The sequence below is a fragment of the Alosa sapidissima genome, chromosome 12 (assembly GCF_018492685.1).
Source record: "Alosa sapidissima isolate fAloSap1 chromosome 12, fAloSap1.pri, whole genome shotgun sequence".
NCBI classification, from domain to species: domain Eukaryota; kingdom Metazoa; phylum Chordata; class Actinopteri; order Clupeiformes; family Clupeidae; genus Alosa; species Alosa sapidissima.
In genome coordinates this window covers 16,219,739-16,240,094 of record NC_055968.1, presented here as the reverse complement: position 1 = coordinate 16,240,094, position 20,356 = coordinate 16,219,739, and the positions used below count along the sequence as shown (strand labels likewise).

Genomic DNA, 20,356 nt, shown 5'->3' with positions numbered 1-20,356 from the left:
CCCTTATCTAATGGGCCACTAGGACAGATTAGGGTGTTGGTAAGTGTATGGACCCTTTTCCTTTTTACTCCTCATTTATGTTGTATTTGTTCCAATGTCCTCTTACACAATAGGATGGGAAGTGCGCATTCTTTTTTTTGCCATTCCTGGAAATTGCACCTGTTTTTCCCCTCACAGATAAATAAAAATTGGTAACTGGAAGTAAATGGGCCTCTTCAGCTCGAAGCCTGCTCCCTCTCTGGGAGACGAGGACGGTTTCCATGATGTGTGTTATTCCACAGGACGGGGGCGAGGAGCATGTCGCTCCCCAGAGGAGATAGCATTCACCTGCGGCTGCATGAGAGAGAGAGAGAAAGAGAGAGAGAGAGACAGGACAGAAATGCACAGGAAATGCTCCGATATTACTCTGAGCCAGAGTGAGAGAGCTTGAGAGGGAGAGAGAGATTGTGTGTGTGTGAAAGAGAGAGACCAATGGAAGCAGATAAAAAAAAAAACACGTCCTGCCTAGATATGAGAGGTAGGGGCCACTAAAAGCACCAAAGGCCTTATATGGGCTGCCACCACAGTGCAAAAATGTTGGACGCAGTTTTAGATTTAGGCCTGGAACGTCTCTCTCTCCTCCCTGAAACCCGTAGGTAACAGATCATCCTGCCTCACCCCAGCCTCGCAAGAGGATTTAGACAGATTTGTGTGCCCCTGTGCCTGCTCCCTTCCCTCTCTCCCCTAGGGGATGGACCGTCCCTGTACAGAAGTTGAACCCGCTGCTTTAATCAGCGGCTCCAGCTTGTATTTACAGTAGTTGTAATGCCCCTCTGGATCCCTTGCTTTCCTGTGATTTAGTGCCTAATGCCGAGCCAAACTGGTGTTGCAGACAAAACTCCTGACTTAACTCTTCAGCGAACATGCAGACAGGAGCACAAGGGAGAACACTATTTTATCACCTGGAAGAGAGCGCTCTGCCTCAGCTAAAATAATACATCCTGGTCAGTTTGATGTAAAACACATTTCAGACGCACGAAGGTAGTCTAGACTGTTGCTATTTTTTCTCCCCTCGTTGACAGGTATAATGACTGGGACGACAAATGCATTGGCTGGGATGAGGATGCAGTGGAAGCGGCTGGAGTATGTCTGTGACGTTCATGGCATGCTCACATGAAATGAGGAGTGATAAAAACACAAACACCACCTGTGTATCAAACAGGCAGACCAGAGACCTGATATTTTACAGCAACCTATCGATGTACAGTATTGCCCCAATCAAGCAGTTTTCCAGTGATATGATGTACTGTCATACTGATAACCATGTATGCTGATCAAACATAGGATAATTATCCAACAACCTACACTATATAATGATAAGCTACTGATGACATAACATCACAATTATGTCTCCCTTGGATCTGAAATTGAGTAAACGTTTTTTTAAAGTTTCCAATCTATTGGCCCATACTGGTGGAGATCCTATTTATATTTGTTGTAAGCTGGCAGGGGCTTTGAGCACTATTTCGGTGAGGCTGTGCAGATTACAATGAAAGCAGATGTACAAGCAGAATTTCTATCTAAGGGTAGTGACACGTAAGAACCATTAGCTCACATCCGTTTTGCTGTCTTTTTGGCAGATGCTGGCCATTTCCTGTCTGTGTGAATTCTCAACTTTAGAGAGGAGAGGAAAAAAGACAGATTTTGAATAGAAAATGATTTAAGTGTTCCCCTAAATATGTGTCTAGGAAGTGTTTGTCTTTTTGCATCAGAGGTTTCCTGGGAAATTGAGTTTGATGAGTGCCAGGCAGAGAAATCAGGTAAACTCCATTGAAATGCACTGATGGAGAAAGCTTTCAAGTGTTTTTTGCTCTGGATAGATTGCCAAAAGTTTGTTCTTAATCACTTACCCATGTCATTCTTTCTAGATGTGTTATTGATTCAAGTGCTGCCCCGTCACCAGCAGGAACTGGTGCAAGAAAGTTTCAGCAGGGAGTCATTCTGCAATGGGTGCACTGAGATGTAACTCCAGAACAAGTTAACCACTTTTTTGGACAATTGTGCTTTTCAGGAAGGATTGGTTATGACCTATGATTACCTATTCTCCTGATTTGTAAAGCCTTTCATGTGCTGTGTGTCTTTTTACTGGTTTTAGAAATTATTTGAAGTGGTATGTTTACTATCTTAGCGTTCAGCTTGACTTCTATAAGTAGAAGCTTTTGTTTTGTTGGTTACTTGGAGCTTCTTAAGTTGGTTCCCTATTTGCATTGACCTAACTCATATTTCCTAATTCACTTCCATAAGTGGTGTGGAAAAGACCTGTTACTGAATTTTAAAAAAGTGTGTGTGTGTGTGTGTGTGTGTGTGTGTGTGTGTGTGTGTGTGTGTGGGTTAAAAAAAGGAAAAGGAAAGTTGATTTGTTTTGGCCCTGGACCGGTTATCGCCTCCCCTCCCGCTTGTTCTCCCTTAGCTTTCTCTTCCTTCACTCCCACTCTCTCTTTCACATCTGGAGGGGACTAGCAGGGACGGCAGCTTTCACCAGCGACCCTCTTGCAATGGACATGGACTACAGAGGCTACTTCAGTCTTCATCGCTGTCTTTAGGGTTGCCCTTAACCTATAGGAGAAGAAGGTATGGTGTGTGTACTGTATGTGTGGGTGTGTTAAAATGCTTTGTGTGTGTGTCTGTGTGTGCGTGTGACTCCCTGTCTAACTTTTCCAGATTCTGAGAGAATGTGGACTGACTCCAGTAGCTCATATGTTTTATGGAATGAGCTCTGCTTGCTGAAAGCGTGTTTTACAGCAGGGAGTATAAAAGCAGGAAAATATTGATCGTCGTAACTGTGAGAGTCATTGCTTTTGAAATGACTTCTCTGTTTATTGCAAGTTAAATTGATTGACTTTTACTGCAGAGCTGCCTTGATCTTGTGGGGCGGTAGCCTTTTTTTTCTAGTAAAATGCCCCCCCCCCCCCCCCCCCAACACACACACACACACACACACACACACACACACACACACACACACACACACACACACACTGAATTACCAAATACAAGTGATGGACAGGACTCACTGGTTTAAGTGGAGCTCATGCATGTCTCTGTCTCTCTGTCTCTCTCTCATACACACACACACACACACACACACACCTTTACATACTCAGCCGTAGTAGTTCACCTCTCAGTGCATGTCCCGGTGTCAGGTTGTTTATGTGTGAGCCCATTACCGGGAAGCAGAGTGCGGCTGGCGAGTGTGTGTGTTGTGAGGGTGAGCTGCAGCTGTCCAAACTAGCGTGGAGGTGCAGCTCAGCTCAGCTCAGCTCAGCTCAGCGTGGCTCAGTAGATTGGGACAGGGAACCAGCAGGGCCACAACACTCAGCCCACCCTCACTAGGGAGAGTGTCTAATCGCACCAGGACACCAGCCAGTGTAGAAAGCCTCCACTGGTTGCTTTCATTTTCCTGGGGAGCTGCAGGGTGGCAAGGGAGAGAGTCATCGAAATAAGCAGCCTGGAGCAGTTCTTCCTTTAGGGGCCGACTGCTCACTTGCCTCCCATGTAAGGCAACGTAAAAATCATTGGATTGCTGAACACAAAGTGAAGTGTAAAAAGCCACGTGCAATGAATACAACTAGAGCAGGGCCATGCTGTAGTGGTTTTGATGGAAAAGATTTGCATGCTGATGCATAGAGACTACTTGTTATTAGACCCACCAATGCTAAGAGTGAGTGAGTGCGCCCTTCTCACCTTGCGGTGAGGACGAGTGAGAATGAGAGAAAGAGCTGAGCTCCGAACAATTGCCCAGCAATCTTTATGTTCTTACTTCTGTATTTCTAAAATGTTGTACACCACAGTGTTAACTTTTGTTGTGTGTGTGTGTGTGTGTGTGTGTGCATTCATGAGTCATTTAAAGTGTAGAATGCAGCGCATGGTTTAAATGGAAGACTTGGCCTTGGGCAATTTTCATTGAATTTGTGCATTCCGTCTCTTCGGATGAATTGAGCAGCACAATGACTTTCGGTGGCACTAAAAATGAAGAGGCTCATTTTCTTTCTGATGTCTCCCTCCTCCTCAGGTTTCTGCATTTGTGACGGTAGGAGGAGGCTGCTCGGCGTATACGCGCGCGTGTGTTTGTGTGTGTGCGTGTGTTTGTGTGTGTGTGTGTGCGTGTTTGTTTGTGTGTGTGTGTGTGTGTGTGTGTGTGTGTGTGTCTGAGGACTGATCTGGAAGCATCTGTTCCTCTGACACCCCCCTATCACCACCACCCCACCCCCCCCCCCCCCAAAGCCTGTGGAGTGAGAGGGAGCGCTGGTGGCGTCGGCGGGGCAGCCATGGGCCGACACGGAGGCCTTCTGCAGCTGCTCTGCCTGGTGACCCTGGGGTGGGCCCTGGTGCTGTGCCAGTTCCAGCCCTCGCTGCGAAAGCTGCAGGAGGGGGAGTACGAGGTGGTCGAGGAAGAGGAGGAGTACGAGGACGGACTGGAGGAGGTGGAGGAGGACGTGACGGTGGTGCAGAGCGGCACTGGAGGAGGAATAGGAGGTGGAGGGGAGAATAAGAAGAAGGCGACACCCAGCTGTCCGAAGGAATGCACGTGCACCAACGAGGGGGCGGTGGACTGTGCTGGGGTCAACCTTGCTGACTTCCCCAGCGACCTCTCAGAGGACACACGTCAGCTCTCTCTACAGGTGTGTGTGTGTGTGTGTGTGTGTGTGTGTGTGTGTATGTGTATGTATGTGTGTTTGTATGTAAAGGGGGTAGTTTAGAGTGCTTTGGTTGATGTGCACAGAAGAGTCATATGGGGCATTAAGGTCCACTCCAGTCATTCAATCAATGCATTCCCTAATTGTAGCATTCAAAGTGGAAGCCAATAGGTCCTTTTTCCAATAACACATAGTGTATCCCAAATCATTTTGTGTGAGTAGTTTATGACCAAGACTAGAGGCCTATTGTTTTTAGATGGGATCGGGTGCTCTTGATGCTCACGGTTACCATCTGTCACAACACATCACTCCAAATAATGGCTACGTGTTGCTGCATTGCACTCACGTTCTTTTAACTCAAGCCAAACATCTAAGCATTTACAAGTAGTAACTGATATACTTCAGTAGAGAATTACTAGACATATGGTTAGTCAAGCAATAGTCACAATCAATAAATTGCCCTTGGCAGCTGAGGTTGTTAATGCAACACAATCTTTATTTTTAATCTTTTTCTTTAGTTTAATTATTTTTCTCAATACAGTAAGACATTCATAATTCAGCACATGCTTCATCTACATGTATCAACTGTGTTTAATCAAGCATGCAACAGATGGAGCTCTTAACCTATCCCCTTCATAAGTACTTCACGTCTGATTACATAGTCCTTTTAAATTGAATCAATGTAGCATACAACAAAGATGCTCTGAACACTGATGTTCCATTGAAATAACTGATGTCAAAGACACCTTCTCTTTAAAGCATTTTCACTTTGTTGTGTCGATTCATATCTTTTCAGTGTTATACTGGCACCACTGATGGAAGGTATCCGCCAGCCTCCAGGCCTAGGAACTAGCAATATCAATGGTATATGTCAATTTGTGCATTGTTTATAGAAACATATGCACAATCAATTTAGAAAGACTTTGTCAATGCAGTTGACATGTAGGTGTGCACATTTTTGTGAAATCAATTTTGTTACAGCGCTTGCTTACATTATATAGATTAGACTGTCCACAAGACAACAGATTGCAATGTTTTCTCTCCATCATGTGAGAATGATTAGCCTATTGGACAATTTGAAAAAATATAGCCATTTTTAAACTGAACTGTGTAGACAATTGCAGAAGCCATAGCCACCCCCCCCCCCCCCCCAAACCCCGCCCACACACACACACACACACACATTAAATATTCTGGTCAACTATGCCTTTTTTCATGTCATGACCGCTTTTCCCCAAAGGCTTAATGATATTTATATATATATTAGTGGAATTGTCATTTCGAAGACGCTTCCCTTTGAAGCATGTTGTTCTCCAATCATTCCCCATGCTCCAGGAAGCTGAAGAGTATACAGGTAAACAGCCCTGATTAGGGTTAATACTATCCAAGAATGGATATTGAATCCAAGTGTTGACAGGGAACCAGGAGGTAGGAGGCAGTCATCTGGTGACCTATGGCTGTTTGTCCTTCACCACTTACCCAGCTGCCCTTAATGCATTGGTTTGAGGCTATTGTGTGTGTGTGCGTGTGCGTGTGCATGTGTGTGTGGTTGTGGTTGTGTGTGATTCTGTGTGTGTGTGTGTGTGTGTGTGTGTGTGTGTGTGTGTGTGTGTGTGTGTGTGTGTGTGTGAGAGAGAGTGTGTTGAAAGCTGTACAGAAGGGTAAGTGCTGTGTGGAGAGTGGGCTTGTCCATCTTCCATTGAACCGAGTGCACTCTTCTTCCTGCCCATACTGCTGCAGTGCCCTCAAGCATCTTCTCCCCTCTATGTTGCCCAGAATAACCAAATCACCGAGGTCACCACAGACGATCTGGCACGCCTCCACCAACTGCAAACTCTTAACCTACAGAACAATCGCCTCACTACTCAAGGTAACGACTAGAGCATAGAACGACATAGAATGACATTTTTGTTTTTTTACTGCTTACATTTTTATATTGCTTCGTTTTATTTGATCTTATCTACAATGCAGTAGATTACAACAGGCATGACGTCAATGTAATGACGATGAATCTGATGAAGAATCCTTGTTGGTTTGCAAAGCATAGGAATAAATGAGTCCTGTTACCAAACCCATTGTGGTAAATGCCAAACTGATCTTCCTTAGCACTTAGAATAGCAGCACACGAAGGAATAATCTGTTCCTTTTTCAGGGTTTCAATATGTCCATGCACAATTCAGTGGTGTGTTTTGGAAAAGTCAACAATTGCCATGGTTCAACTATTAAAGCTTTCCTAGTAGTTCACATTATGCTGCAGTACAGCCTAAAGTAAAATAATAATGATAAAAAGATTTTTCCCTCCTTTTTTAAATCCAGTGATATGTGTTGACATGATTGTCTTTGGTCACTGGCAGTGTGAAACGGATGTGAAATGTTGGAAAGGCTAAGAAAAAAGTACAGAATATTCCTTTAAGGAACCGTTACAGGAGGAGGGATAAATCGTGGGCTTATTCAGTTAAAGCTGGGCACACACCCTCGCTGGATGTAGATTCAGCTCTGCTAGGACTGGGCTGTGTCATGTGGGTTTTTCCAGCAGAAATGCCTTCCTGCACTGTTTTGACTTAGTGAACCCATAAATGGTGCCATGTTTTACCTCTGACACACAGATTTGTTCCATTTGTTGCCTTTTTCTCTTTACTGAATTCCATGTTGAGATATTTACAACACACATTTATGTGTGTGCGTGTGTGTGTGTGTGTGTGTGTTTACTTCAAGGTCTTGAAGATGAAGGGTTTGAAGTGCTGGAACAACTAAATTACTTGTATCTGGCAAATAATAAGGTGAGTTGACAGCATTTGTGAATACCACTTACAGAGAGAGTGGCATGCTCGTGAAATTGCTGGACATCCACTCCTCAGTAATGGTTGGAATAAGTGTTTGGAAATATATTGTGAATTTCTTTCATTGTGCGTGTGCGTGTGCGTGTGCGTGTGCGTGTGCGTGTGCGTGTGTGTGTGTGTGTGCACGTGCGTGTGTGTGCGTGTGTGTGTGTGTGTGTGTGTGTATGTGTGTGTGTGTGTGCGCGTGTGCGTATGGGTATGCGTGTGCGTGTGCTTGTGGTGTGCGCGCGTGTGTGTGTATGTGTTTTCTCTGGCATCATAAATTGCCATTTTTCTTCCCATCGCAATCCCAAATACCACAACCTTTGGGCAAAAATTGATGGCAGCTTACAGCCCGTAGACCTTGCCACTCTGCCCTGGTTTGCTCTGCTCTGAGCAGCCTCAAGCCAGCTGTTACCAAGGGGCAGAGTGGCAGCAGCCATCAGCCCCCCCACCCCCTCCCCACTCCCCCAACCACCCCACCACCCATGCCAGCTTGAAAGCTTAATCACTCTGCGGATGTCTGTGCCAAGTCCTCGGATCTAAAACACTGCTGCTAGCGCTGCTGCAGCCTTTTGGACGTTGGGTTGTGATGGACAGATTTGTTGCTCTCTGACTTAAAAAGGATGAGTGTGTGAGAGAGATCCTGGAGGATCTTGGGGGATTTTGACAGTGCCCTAAGCTTCGCAGACACATGCCGCCCTAAAGCTGTCAAACTTCCTCTCTCCCTCTCTCTCTCTCTCTCTCTCTCTCTCTCTTTCTCTTTTTCTCTATTTCTCTCCCTCTCTCTCTCTCTCTCTCTCAGAGCCTTAAGGTGTCTGTCAGAAGGTAGCCAAGTGAATCAGTGACCCCACATGGCCGTGAGGTGGTGCAGATCCACTTGATGTGATCTGTGTCAGGGGCCCAGTATCTTTTAGTGTGTACATGCTCAAGGGTCTCTTTTTATTACTTCTAAAACCTGTCCAAACAGCACCTGGCTCATTTATAGTGTGTGTGTGTGCAGTGTACATGTTGTTTTCAACTAACACAGACCCAAGGGCAAAGGCAAAGCCATCATCAACAGCGACAGGGGGATCTTAGATCTTCAATACCTTGTTCTTATTCCATTTAGACCATTTGTCGCATGTCAATGCTTTGTTGCTTATCTACACTGCAACTGTTTCATCTTCATTGCAATAGAATGGCCTATGATCATCTATATGAGAGGCAGTGTGCCAAGTCAAAAGATAGAGATGGTGTGTCTGTCATTGGTTTGGGCCAAAAGTATCATGTCAGTCATTGCTATTCAGACAGCCTAGTTTACCTCATTCGGAGTATGTGACGATGTGCCGCCTCAGCAGCACATCGCACTATGATTGTTTGATTATTATTTAATTAAAGATGTATGTTATGTCAATTTCATGAATTATTATTTGGGCGTGTTTAATGTGTTGGGCGTGTTCCTTTGCGCGCAAGAAATGTTGCTTAATATTTGATCATGTGTTTTTGGGGGTGTGGTATGGAAATATGTGATGATGTTTGCTTTAGATGTCCGCCAGGTAGGGGCGGTGTGCCCGTTTTTGGTCTTTAGACTTTGCCGGTGTCGACGGAAGTAATTAGTTAATTGGCCATTTAAATGCCGGCTTTTCATTATGCAGGAATTCGATGTTTTGTGACACGCGGTAAGGGGCTGGTGTGAGTCCTGCGGTCAGGTCTGCTTTATATAGTGGCATGTAGCCTAGCCATAAGAGACCTTTAAATATTCATATCTGTTAAATGCTTTGTTTGTCTTTCTTTTTACTTCACGTCGGGTGCGAATAGGAAGTGGACTGTATTTTTGGATTATTTTTTCACGTTGTAAATAAAACACCGTGAGCCCTCTTAAACCTGCTGTCTCGGCCTGATTTCTCCTTCACCACTCGTGTGCTCTACCACAGAGTGATTTACGTTTCCTATGTTCATGGTGAGAATATGAGAGACATTGTGTGTGTTCTCATTTCACCATTTCATTGTGTTCTTTGTAGGGTCATTCCACGTCAGTTCAACCAGGGCCTACGCACTTAGGTCTCAAAAAATTCTGAAAAAATGACCAGGTGTACCTATGTTACCCAGGAGACACACTGTAAAATTACTCTTATGTAAGATCAATACTTTCCAAGATACAGCCAGTTTTACAGGGGGAGGGGGGTGTCGATTTTGTCAAAGTTCACAAGCCCACAGTGCAAGAACTAAACCATGTAGGAGGCTCAAATTTTGCATGCTGGTACATAAATAGGAATAGTATGTAGCAAAATCGTCACGTTTGGTCTGGATAATCCTGCATAGTCATAGCTGTTCCTCAAAGTTGATACAAATTTTATTGGAGTTTTTGGCTGGACATATTTGCACTCAACATAGGCTCTTGATTTATTTTCCCTACTGAGATAAGTAGAAACACTCTCACAAAAAGCAATGAACAGAAAATAAACCCCTTCAGGGTCTGAACAGCAGACCTCACAAGTCTGAAAAATCATTTTGGTTATCATTTTCAGAGCACCCAAACATCTTGTGGGAATATACAAAGATTTTTTAAATATGTTTTTCTTTATTCTCCATGATCCCTTCATTTTGAAAACACCAATTTGACTTGTCTTATGCAAATCTTTCTTTTTTATTTTCCACCCTGAACATGGGCAAAATGCCCCATTGACATCAATATCAATATGTATCTTGGAAAGTTACATAAGAGTAATTTTACAGTGTGTCTCCTGGGTAACATAGGTACACCTGGTAATTTTTGCGTGGGCCCTGGTTGAATTGACGTGGAATGACCCTGTACCTTCACTGTTCCTGAGAACCACACAAAATGGACCTAAATGTACCGTGATTCAGGCCAGCTAAAAGCCTATGAGTCATGGTGATAGCCCTGTGATGTGTCAGTTGGAGAGCAGGTTAAAAGCCTCCATTTGTGGGTCTTTGCTTGCACAGACACTCAACCGGCTGAATAGCTCAACCAGCTGAATGCAGCTGAACTTAACAGCTGTGTATATACACACATGCACCCAGATCTTAGATGTATGTTGGCATTCACAGACTAGAGCTTCACTTGAATCACAAATCAACAAATCAACTTATCTTATCTATTATTCTGTACTGAATATAAATTATGTAAACAATTACACATAAACATAGAATATACAAATACCAAAAATCTAAATCATAGAGCTTTTGAGTTTCATCAAATCAAGGTAAGGGTACATGAATTATCATGAATTCATGCATGAATTAATTCATGATTTATGCATTACTTCATTCCTTTGTATCTTATGAATCATCAGGAATTTACATGAGTTCATAGTCTCTCATTCATAACCTTAATGCATGAACAACACATCAACTAAAGCATTAGGTACGGTGGGTACATCATTATGATTTATGATTTCTTAAACATGATCATCATGATTACATGATATTAAGATTAAATCTGTTTAGAGAACTGCAGTGATGACCACTTTTTTGTCGAAAAAAAATAATCATGATCATGCTTAATAGATTATAATTCATAATGATGTGCCCTCCTTACTTAATGCTTTAGTTGATGTGTGAATTAATTGATGAATGATTAATTAGCATGAATTCATGATAATTCAATGTACCCTTACCGCAAAGTGTTACCAAAAGTTCAAACATTGCCTTCTTATCAGAGTGGATGTCCCAGCCACTATATGTCCAGGATGCTTCTATGTGTGGACAAATGCTGGCATATAACTCTCTTAAGTCTAAAGACAGCCTGAACTACCACTGGACATCTTAAGTCTGAACTCCTGATGGCCCTGTGCTAACCCTCTCCAACTCTGTCACTTTGTACCGAAGCTCACCGCAGCTCCAAAGCACCTTCCACCATCTCTGGTCAGTGCAGACTTTGCTGCCAACCAACTTACCAAGATCTACCCATACACGTTTGGCCAGAAGCCAGGCCTCAAGTAAGGATAATTGCTGCTTAGTCTGTGCTGATTATTTCTTTGTTATTTCAGTGTTATTTCTTTGGTTCACATGATTTGAAATCCAATTAAATTCAGAGCTCATGCCAGGTGTGACTCTACAGCTTCCAGATGTTTTGATGCAAGAACATTGTACTGCTTATAGGTTCAATTTATTTTAATTTATTTTTGCAATCAATCAAACAGACGGATGATCTTTTATAATGCTGTATATAAATGTACTTATACAGGCAATGAATAAGTTATTTATATACTGTGTGTGTGTGTGTGTCCACTTGCTTTTGACTCTCCCTCCTATAGATCAGTGTACCTACATAACAATAAGCTGACAGATGCAGGCCTCCCTGAAGACATGTTCAATGGCTCGAGCAGCCTTGAAATCCTCATCATGTCCAGCAACTTCCTGCGTTCGGTCCCCAAGAACCTCCCCCCTGCCCTCTACAGGCTCCACCTAAAGGTGAATCCCTCTCAAAAGCACACACGTCCCTAAGGCTACATCTTAAAAGGACACTCTTCATCATGTGACAACTGACAAGCAGTCACATCCACCCCACTGATTTGGACAGGCTTTGTAAAATTTGAGATGCACACTTTACGCTGCTCAAGTAACAGCACAGTTTAGAAGCATTAAAGCAAAATAACAACGATACTTTGTGTGGGTTGTTTGCATTCAGAATAACAAGCTGGTCAAGATTCCCTCAGGCGCTTTTGAGAACCTCTCCAACCTATGGGAGCTTTGTCTACAGAACAACCTCCTCAGCAACGATGGCATGGACAATGAGACCTTCAGGTACATGAATAAAAGCAGATCTTTTGCTTTTGGAGAAATGTAGCGAATAATGTGAATGTAGCCTTATACTTTCATGATTTGATTCAGTGGGAAGCCATACTTTCTCTCTCCTTACCTCCCATCCCTCTTTCTCCTTCTCCTGTCTTTGTTCCATCTTTGTAATGTATAGGTTTTCATTGATTTTAGTGAAATCTAAAATAACATTTTAGTAAAATTTTGATTTTAAAATAAAATGTAACTCTACACTTTTGAAAATCGTAAAATCATTTTATTTTAAATGAGTCTTGATATGATTATGTGATGGAGAGATACACACACCTGTTTCCAACAGCCTCCCAGGCCATTTGCGGTGTGGTTTTGTGCTCAGCAGAATAACATCATCATTGCCAATATATCTTGTTAATTACCAAACTCTAGATCATTTTTCAGGGGAACCTGTGCTGTTGTGGGTGTTTGCAAGGCAAAACGTTTGGCTGTTGCCTAGTTAGCTCAGTCCATTATGATGTTTTAACCTTCATAATTGTACTCCATAGCGGTATTTCAACCTTGATTAATCCTCTTAGCATAAACGGTCTGCAAAGAAAATATACAGTAGGATTTATGCGATTGCCATGTATAATAACTAGAAGGCCTTCACGCATCCTGGGTACAGCATGCTGCATGTACATGTATTGCCTCGAGCTAATTGTGCATTGCTGTTTTATCCTGCTTCTTGATGTATTATGTTAATTAGGCTTGGTTGTTGATCACCCTCAAGCTGTGAGAATTCCCCAGCCAGTAGCACAAAGAACATCTTTTCCTGAGTGTATTAGGAAGGACTTGTGTGTTAACACTTATCATACTACATCGATGAATACATTTATCATACTACATCGATGAATACATTTATCATACTACATAGATGAATACATTTATCATACTACATAGATGAATACATTTATCATACTACATCGATGAATACATTTATCATACTACATAGATGAATACATTTATCATACTACATCGATGAATACATTTATCATACTACATAGATGAATACATTTATCATACTACATCGATGAATACATTTATCATACTACATAGATGAATACATTTATCATACTACATAGATGAATACAATACATTTTATTGATCTTTCTCATATGGGAGCACATATTGTCTCTTACTCTTACTTCCCGGCATTAGTCAGCTGAGGAGCCTGGAGTACCTGGACCTATCCAACAACAACCTGACGGAGGTTCCTGACAATCTCCCACGCAACCTGGTGGTGCTCCACCTGGAGAAGAACTCCATCCGCAGCATCACGGCCTCGGCGCTGATACAGGTGCGCAACCTGGAGTACCTGCTGCTGCACAACAACCAGCTGCGCTCGCGCTTCATCGAGCCGACCGCCTTCCGCGGCCTCAAGAAGCTGCACACGCTGCACATGTACCACAACATGCTGGAGCGCGTGCCCCGCGGCCTCCCGCGCCGCGCCAAGACCCTCATGCTGCTGCACAACCGCATCGCCGAGATCGGCCGCAACGACCTCATCCTGCTCTACACGCTCACCGAGCTCAACCTGAGCTACAACCGGCTGACCAACGCGCGGCTGCACCGCGAGGCCTTCCGCAAGCTGCGGCTGCTCGAGCGGCTGGACCTGTCGGGCAACGGTCTGCACGCGCTGCCGCTGGGCCTGCCGCGGAGCTTGCAGGTGCTCAAGGTCAAGGACAACCAGCTGAACAGCATCCCCGACGGCGCGCTGGCCGGCATGAGCAAGCTCAAGGAGATCAACCTGGCCAACAACCAGCTCAAGCTCAACTCCATCTACCAGGGAGCGTGGCAGGAGGTCACTGAGCTGACGGTGAGGAAAGGAAGGAAGGAATGGAGAGAGAGAAGGAGGGAGAAAAGGAGGAATGGAGAGAGAGAAGGAGGGAGAAAAGGAGGAAGGGGGGAATGGAGAGGGGTCATTCCACATCAATTCCACCAGGGCCCAGGCACTTAGGTCTCAAAAAATTCTGAAAAAATTACCAGGTGTACCTATGTTATCCAGGACACACACTGTAAAATGACTTTTATGTAAAAGGCACCCGCCTCCCCCTGTAAAGCCAGTTTTACAGGGGGAGGCGGGTGTCGATTTTGTTCAGCCTCTTTTTTGTCAAAGTTCACAAGCCCATAGCACAAGAACTAAATCATGTAGGAGGCTCAAATGGTGCATGCTGGTACATAAATAGGAATAGTAGGTAGCCAAATCGTCACATTTGGTCTGTATGATCCTGCATGGTCATAGCTGTCCCTCAAAGTTGATCAAAATTTTATTGGAGTTTTTGGCTGGGCTCTGTTTAGGCCTTCAGAAGACATATTTGTACTCAACATAGGCTCTTAATTTATTTCCCTTATTGAGATAAGTAGAAACACTCTCACAAAAAGCAATGAACAGAACATAAATTCCTTCAGGGTCTGAACAGCAGACCTCACAAGTCTGAAAAATAATTTTGGTTCTCATTTTCAGAGCGCTCCTTGTGGGAATATACAAAGATTTTTTTATATGGTTTCCTTCACTCTCCATGATCCCTTCTTTTTAAAGACACCAATTTGACTGGTCTTATGCAAATTTTTCTTTTTTCTTTTCCACCCTGAACATGGGCAAAATGCATCATTGAGATCAAATTTGTGTTTTTAAAAAAGAAGGGATCATGGAGAATAAAGAAACAAATATTTAAAAAATATTTGTATATTCCCACAAGGTGTTTGGGTGCTCTGAAAATGAGAACCAAAATGATTTTTCAGACTTGTGACACCCCCCTCCCCCTGTAAAACTGGCTGGAAACTATCTTGGTTTGGAACCTTGGATCTTGGAAACTAATGATCTTACTTAAAAGTAATTTTACAGTGTGTCTCCTGGGTAACATAGGTACACCTGGTAATTTTTTCTGAATTTTTTGAGACCTAAGTGCGTGGGCCCTGGTTGAAATGACGTGGAATGACCCAGAGAGAGAAGGAGGGAAAAGAGAAGGAAGGGAGAGAGTGCTGAGGGTATAGGAGGGAGGGAGGGATAGAGGGAGAGAGGGAGGGAGAGAGAGTGGGAGGAGAGGAAGAAAGGAGGGGGGGATGTATTGATGGTGAGGGAGGAAGGGATGAACAGATAGAGTGGGAAGAGAGGAAGAAGGGAAGGAGCGATATACTGAGAGAGAAAGAGGTGACGCAGTGGAAAATGACTGCCTCTGAAGGTAGTGGTACAGTTAGAACACAAACATTTTAAACCAAACACAGATGATTGAATCAGAGTGAACATTGATGGATGTAATTGTGATGTTCTTGGAAACGGTGCGCAGGGGTTAGAATGACATGAGACTTCTTAGAAATCTTTCATTTGGAGTAATAAATAATAGTGGTTTTACAATTATTTTCACAAATGGCCATCTAGTTAAATGATTGGCAGGCATTTAACATAGTTATGCAGTTGACATACCATTTGGTGAGAGAGTGTGTGTATGTCAAGATTATGTGTATGTGTTATTTCTCTTTCTTTCTTTTTCTTCCTCTCTTTCTCCCTCTGTTTATCTCTCTCTCTGTCTGAGATCCAGATGTTTGTGGATTTGTTTGTGTCAGGATATTCTGTGTGTGATTTTGTGTGTGTGTGTGTGTGTGTATGTGTGTGCATGTCCTGATTATGTGTGTCTGTATGTGTTGATATGCGTTGCAGACCTTGGATCTGTCAGGCAACCTGCTGTCTCATGTCCCGCCGGACCTGCCTGAGTCTCTGGAGTTCCTCCACCTTCAGAACAACCGCATCAGCCGGCTCCCAGACACCGCATTTGACGGCACGCCCAACATCAAGGGCATCTTTCTGAGGTGTGTCTGAACCACACACACACACACACACACACACACACACACACATACACAAAACACACATGCGCGCACGCACGCACGCACAGGCAGAGGCACACACATACACACACACACACACACACACACACACACACACACACAAACTTTCTCTCTCTCTCTTTTTCTCGCACACACACACACACACACACACACACACACACACACACACACACACACACAAACAAACACACACACACACATACACAAAACACACATGCGCGCACGCACACACGCACGCACAGGCAGAGGCACAAGCACGCACACACATGCACACACACACACACACACACACACACACACACACACACACACACACACACACACACACACACACACACACACACACAAGCACACACAAAAACACACACACACCTGCTAACCAAACATGTATTCCTCTGGTTCATTTTTTGGAACTAGATCCTCAGCTCACATACATATGAGCATGTGATGTATATGATATAACATGTAATGGAAGACGTGTAAAATTACTAAATAATTCTAAATGCAAATACAATAACATATCCACACTGATACTCTTTCTCAGTGAAGCGAAGAAAATAGTGGATTCTGATCAGTTCTGGGCTGATTTCTGCCATTAGACTTGGGAAGGGTGTGAGCATGTGTGAAGTTTCTTCTTCTGGCTGCGTGTTTGGAGTGAGAGTGATAGGTCTGGAGTCCAGTCCACTCGCACTATTCTCTATTACCTCATTCACAGCACTGTGTATGTGTTTGGGTGTGTGTGTGTGTGTGTGTGTATGGGAGGGAGAGAGAGAAAGAAAGAAAGACTGTGTGTGTGTGTGTGTGTGTGTGTGTGTGTGTGTGTGCGTGAGAGAGAGAGAGTGTGTGAGAGAGAGAGAGTAAAAGACAAACAAATGTGATGAAAGCCATCTGCATGATGTATGTCCTTGTGCTGCAGTATGCTGATTGTTTGGCTGGTATTTATCTCATAGTTATGTAATATTTATCCAGCTTTCAGATGGTGGTGGACCCGATCACCTCCCCATACACATTCACACTCACAAAGTTTTGTTGTGGTTTGCACATATTGGTTTGTGTGTGTGTTTAAGAGAGAAAGAGAGGGAATGAGGAGTGAAATGGGTTCATTCAGAGTTGTGTTATTGACTCTCTCCCAGTCGGCCTGCAAGTGCCGATGAGTGTTCGGAGATGACAATTTGCGTGCCACTGCAAGGCGTAGCCGCACTAATCTTCTTTGTATCGATTCAGTTTCAGCTGAAGTGCTGTGTGTTTGTCCGCAGCCACATCTGTGGGGATGGGCCTTTTTTTTGTTTTCATTGCTCTGATTTCACAGCTGGAGAACTATTCTGAGAGCCCTCTGCATAGCAACACATCAATAGTTGTGTTATAGTTGTGTCTTTATATTACTGTGTGTGTGTGTGTGTGTGTGTCTGTGTATATGCGCGACTTGCGCCTGTGTGCGTGTGTGTTTGTGTCTTTTTCTGTGCATTTGAATTTGAAAATTTTTGTCTCCACTTGTAAGTGTGTGGAGCATTTATCTGTGGGTGTGCGCACGCGTGTGTATATGTTTATCTGTGTTGTGTCAATATGTGTGAGTGTTTCTGTTCATATTTCCTGAACAGCTGATTGCGTCCATGTTTTGTGTTTGTTCGTCTCCAGTGGATGTGGGTGTATTTAATTGCACATGCGTGGCCACATGCATGCGCGTGGGTGTGTGTTTCTGAATGCATTCCCTCTTGTGAACTTGGCATGTGCGTTGGCTGACATGACTACGATGACTCACGGTGACTACAGGCTTGTCCACCACAACTGTGCTACCCTACTCCACTCTCTCTCTCTCTCTCTCTCTCTCTCTCTCTCTCTCTCTCTCTCTCTCTCTTTTTTTTTCGTTCCTGGTGCTGCGGAGTGGAAATGGCCTCTGGCCCTAATGGAAGATGCTTCCGTGAGAGTGTGCAGTTTACTGCCGATGAGGTCAAACTGAACCTTGAAGTGCTGTGGAAACGGACGGGCATTTAATTTTTTTTCCATCTCCAAGGACTGGAACATCTCTCGGCTAATTCGATTTTTATCTTTCTTTCTCTTTTTTTTAAAGAGCAGGGTCACGATGCCTGCCTGCCTGTCTGCTCCGTTGGTCTCTCCACTGGCCTTCAAATGTTCGGATTTACTCAAAGCTTAGTTTAATGAGCTGTTAATGATTGTGATAATGAAGTGCACCACCTGAGAGTTTGATTGCCTGAGCATCTCCCTGATGTTTCACTGTGTGTGCATCTGTTATTGGCTTCCAGTTGAATAACTGAAGCATATTTAAAATTCAGCATTGCCAGCTCAGTGATGCCAAATGCCAAACCTTTTTATACAACAGTTAGATCTGGTCTAACTAATTAACTAACTACTGTAACTAATTAATTTCTGATTGGACAAGAGCCATTCTATGAGTCATCAAGAGTGGTGATATCGCAGGTCATAATGCTTAAATATTTATTTTTGTCCTTTTAATGTTTGTCCTTCTAATATTAATTTTAATTATTTTTAAATGTCTTCTACAGTTTTTACCTTGTTTTATCTTGAGGCACGAAGAGTCTGAAAACAATGTTTGCACACTGACTCTGAAACATCTCATCTGTATATATAAATATATGAGGTTTTAGACTGTGCATTTGATGGATAGAAAATTCGCACACAAGATCATAGCATTTACTTCTACTCCCTCTATGCCCCACCCCACCCCCCATCTTTCCTGTCTCTTTGCTGCTAAGGTTCAACCCACTGTCAGTGAATGCCGTGAAAGAGAGCTCCTTCGCCCACCTGGTGCACCTGCAAGTGCTGGATATCGGCTATGGGAATGCAGCCCAAGGCCCTGGCGTTGGGGAGGAAGAAGAAAAAGACCTGGCGAATTGGGACAGGGCCGGAGGAGGAGGAGGAGGAGGACAAAGTGACGACAGCGAGGCCTAAACCCACACGACTGTGAAGACGAGCCGCCATTGACAGTTCCAGACGGATCCTGGTGCCCTGTGTGTCGTTAAGTCTCTACGCCTAATGAGAGCCTCCTAAAAAACCGAGCTCTTCAGACCGCTTCAACCTGAGCTCTTCAGTTCTTAAGTACACAGACTTGGACTATTGTGATTTGGGGAAGTGGGGGAGAAAGAGAGCAGTTCAGATGAGTTGATGCAGGTTGTGATTACAATAGAGAGACTATGCAGATTTTGGGCTATTAGCAAACAGTTGTATTGAAGGAATTTGTTTCCCCCCTTTGTGGCTGGTGCAGGATACCAGACCAGGACTTCCTTTTCCCCCTCTTCTCATCTTTGTGTTCACCTTGGATGACTGCTGATGTGTTTATTTTGCTTGTGGGGACACCACAGAAGAGAGTTGTACACAGAGCAGGCTTTGAGTTGTATCTCATGCAAAAAGTTGATTTAAGAAAGAGGATGGTCAAACAACACAAGATAAATAAATGATATATAATTAAATATATATCGTAAAATGCATACATGCCATGAGCAAGGGCCATAGATTGTGGCGATCAAATACATGATGGGACTAGTAATCAGTGTGACTAGAATCAGGGCTACTGATGCTCCCAGAGGGGTCAATTAAGTTGGACTAGTTGAGCAGCAGGGTCACCTTTAGGTCTTGTCATTAATGAGCCAGATGCCTCTCAGCCAGATTCATCCATTCTGCATAGACACTAGGCTATTGCATGCTATTGCAAAGTTACACATGTCTGTGTTTTTCAAACCTTCTTGTCCTTTATTTGTGCAGTACATGTGGGGTTTCTTTTGCGAATAAAGATTACATCTATTTTTGTATGGTATGTAGAAATATTCACTCATGTGACATCTGATTCACTGACAAATTACCATATTTCTACACTTTTTTGCATTCAAAATAAAATTCTTGGCAGATAAATGATGTATTGTACACTCCTCCTTTCCTCTTCTCCTTGTAAGTGTATTCCGAATAAGAGTCGCTCTTAGTCTGGATTACCTGAATTGTGAGAATCGCAGTCTCAGTGCAATGTACTTGAACCTCCAACGCTGAGTATGGGAGACAAGCCAGGAGGTTGAAGCCCATTGGTTTTCAGAGACTGTTCCTAGCAGATCTTAAGGCATTAGAGACTAAGGTTTACATTTACATTACATTTATTCATTTAGCAGAAACTTTTTCACATGTCAATTATATCACAAGGGACACTGTCCCCAGAGAAACTTAGGGTTAAGTGCCTTGCTCAAGGGCACAATGGTGGACAGGGCAGGGGCGCTG

The 20,356-nt window shown here is 43.6% G+C and overlaps 1 protein-coding gene across 1 annotated transcript; it reads left to right on the top strand.

Moving 5' to 3' along the window:
- Positions 1-1,453: 1,453 nt before the first annotated feature.
- On the top strand, positions 1,454-20,002 carry podn (podocan). The gene is made up of 12 exons (XM_042057096.1): positions 1,454-1,799; positions 1,908-2,610; positions 4,052-4,069; positions 4,264-4,661; positions 6,453-6,546; positions 7,392-7,456; positions 11,327-11,436; positions 11,755-11,911; positions 12,129-12,244; positions 13,430-14,087; positions 15,930-16,078; positions 18,850-20,002. The coding sequence occupies exons 4-12, from the start codon at positions 4,308-4,310 to the stop codon at positions 19,043-19,045; spliced, it is 1,899 nt and encodes a 632-aa protein (XP_041913030.1). The 5' UTR covers positions 1,454-1,799; positions 1,908-2,610; positions 4,052-4,069; positions 4,264-4,307; the 3' UTR covers positions 19,046-20,002.
- The last annotated feature ends 354 nt before the right edge of the window (positions 20,003-20,356 follow it).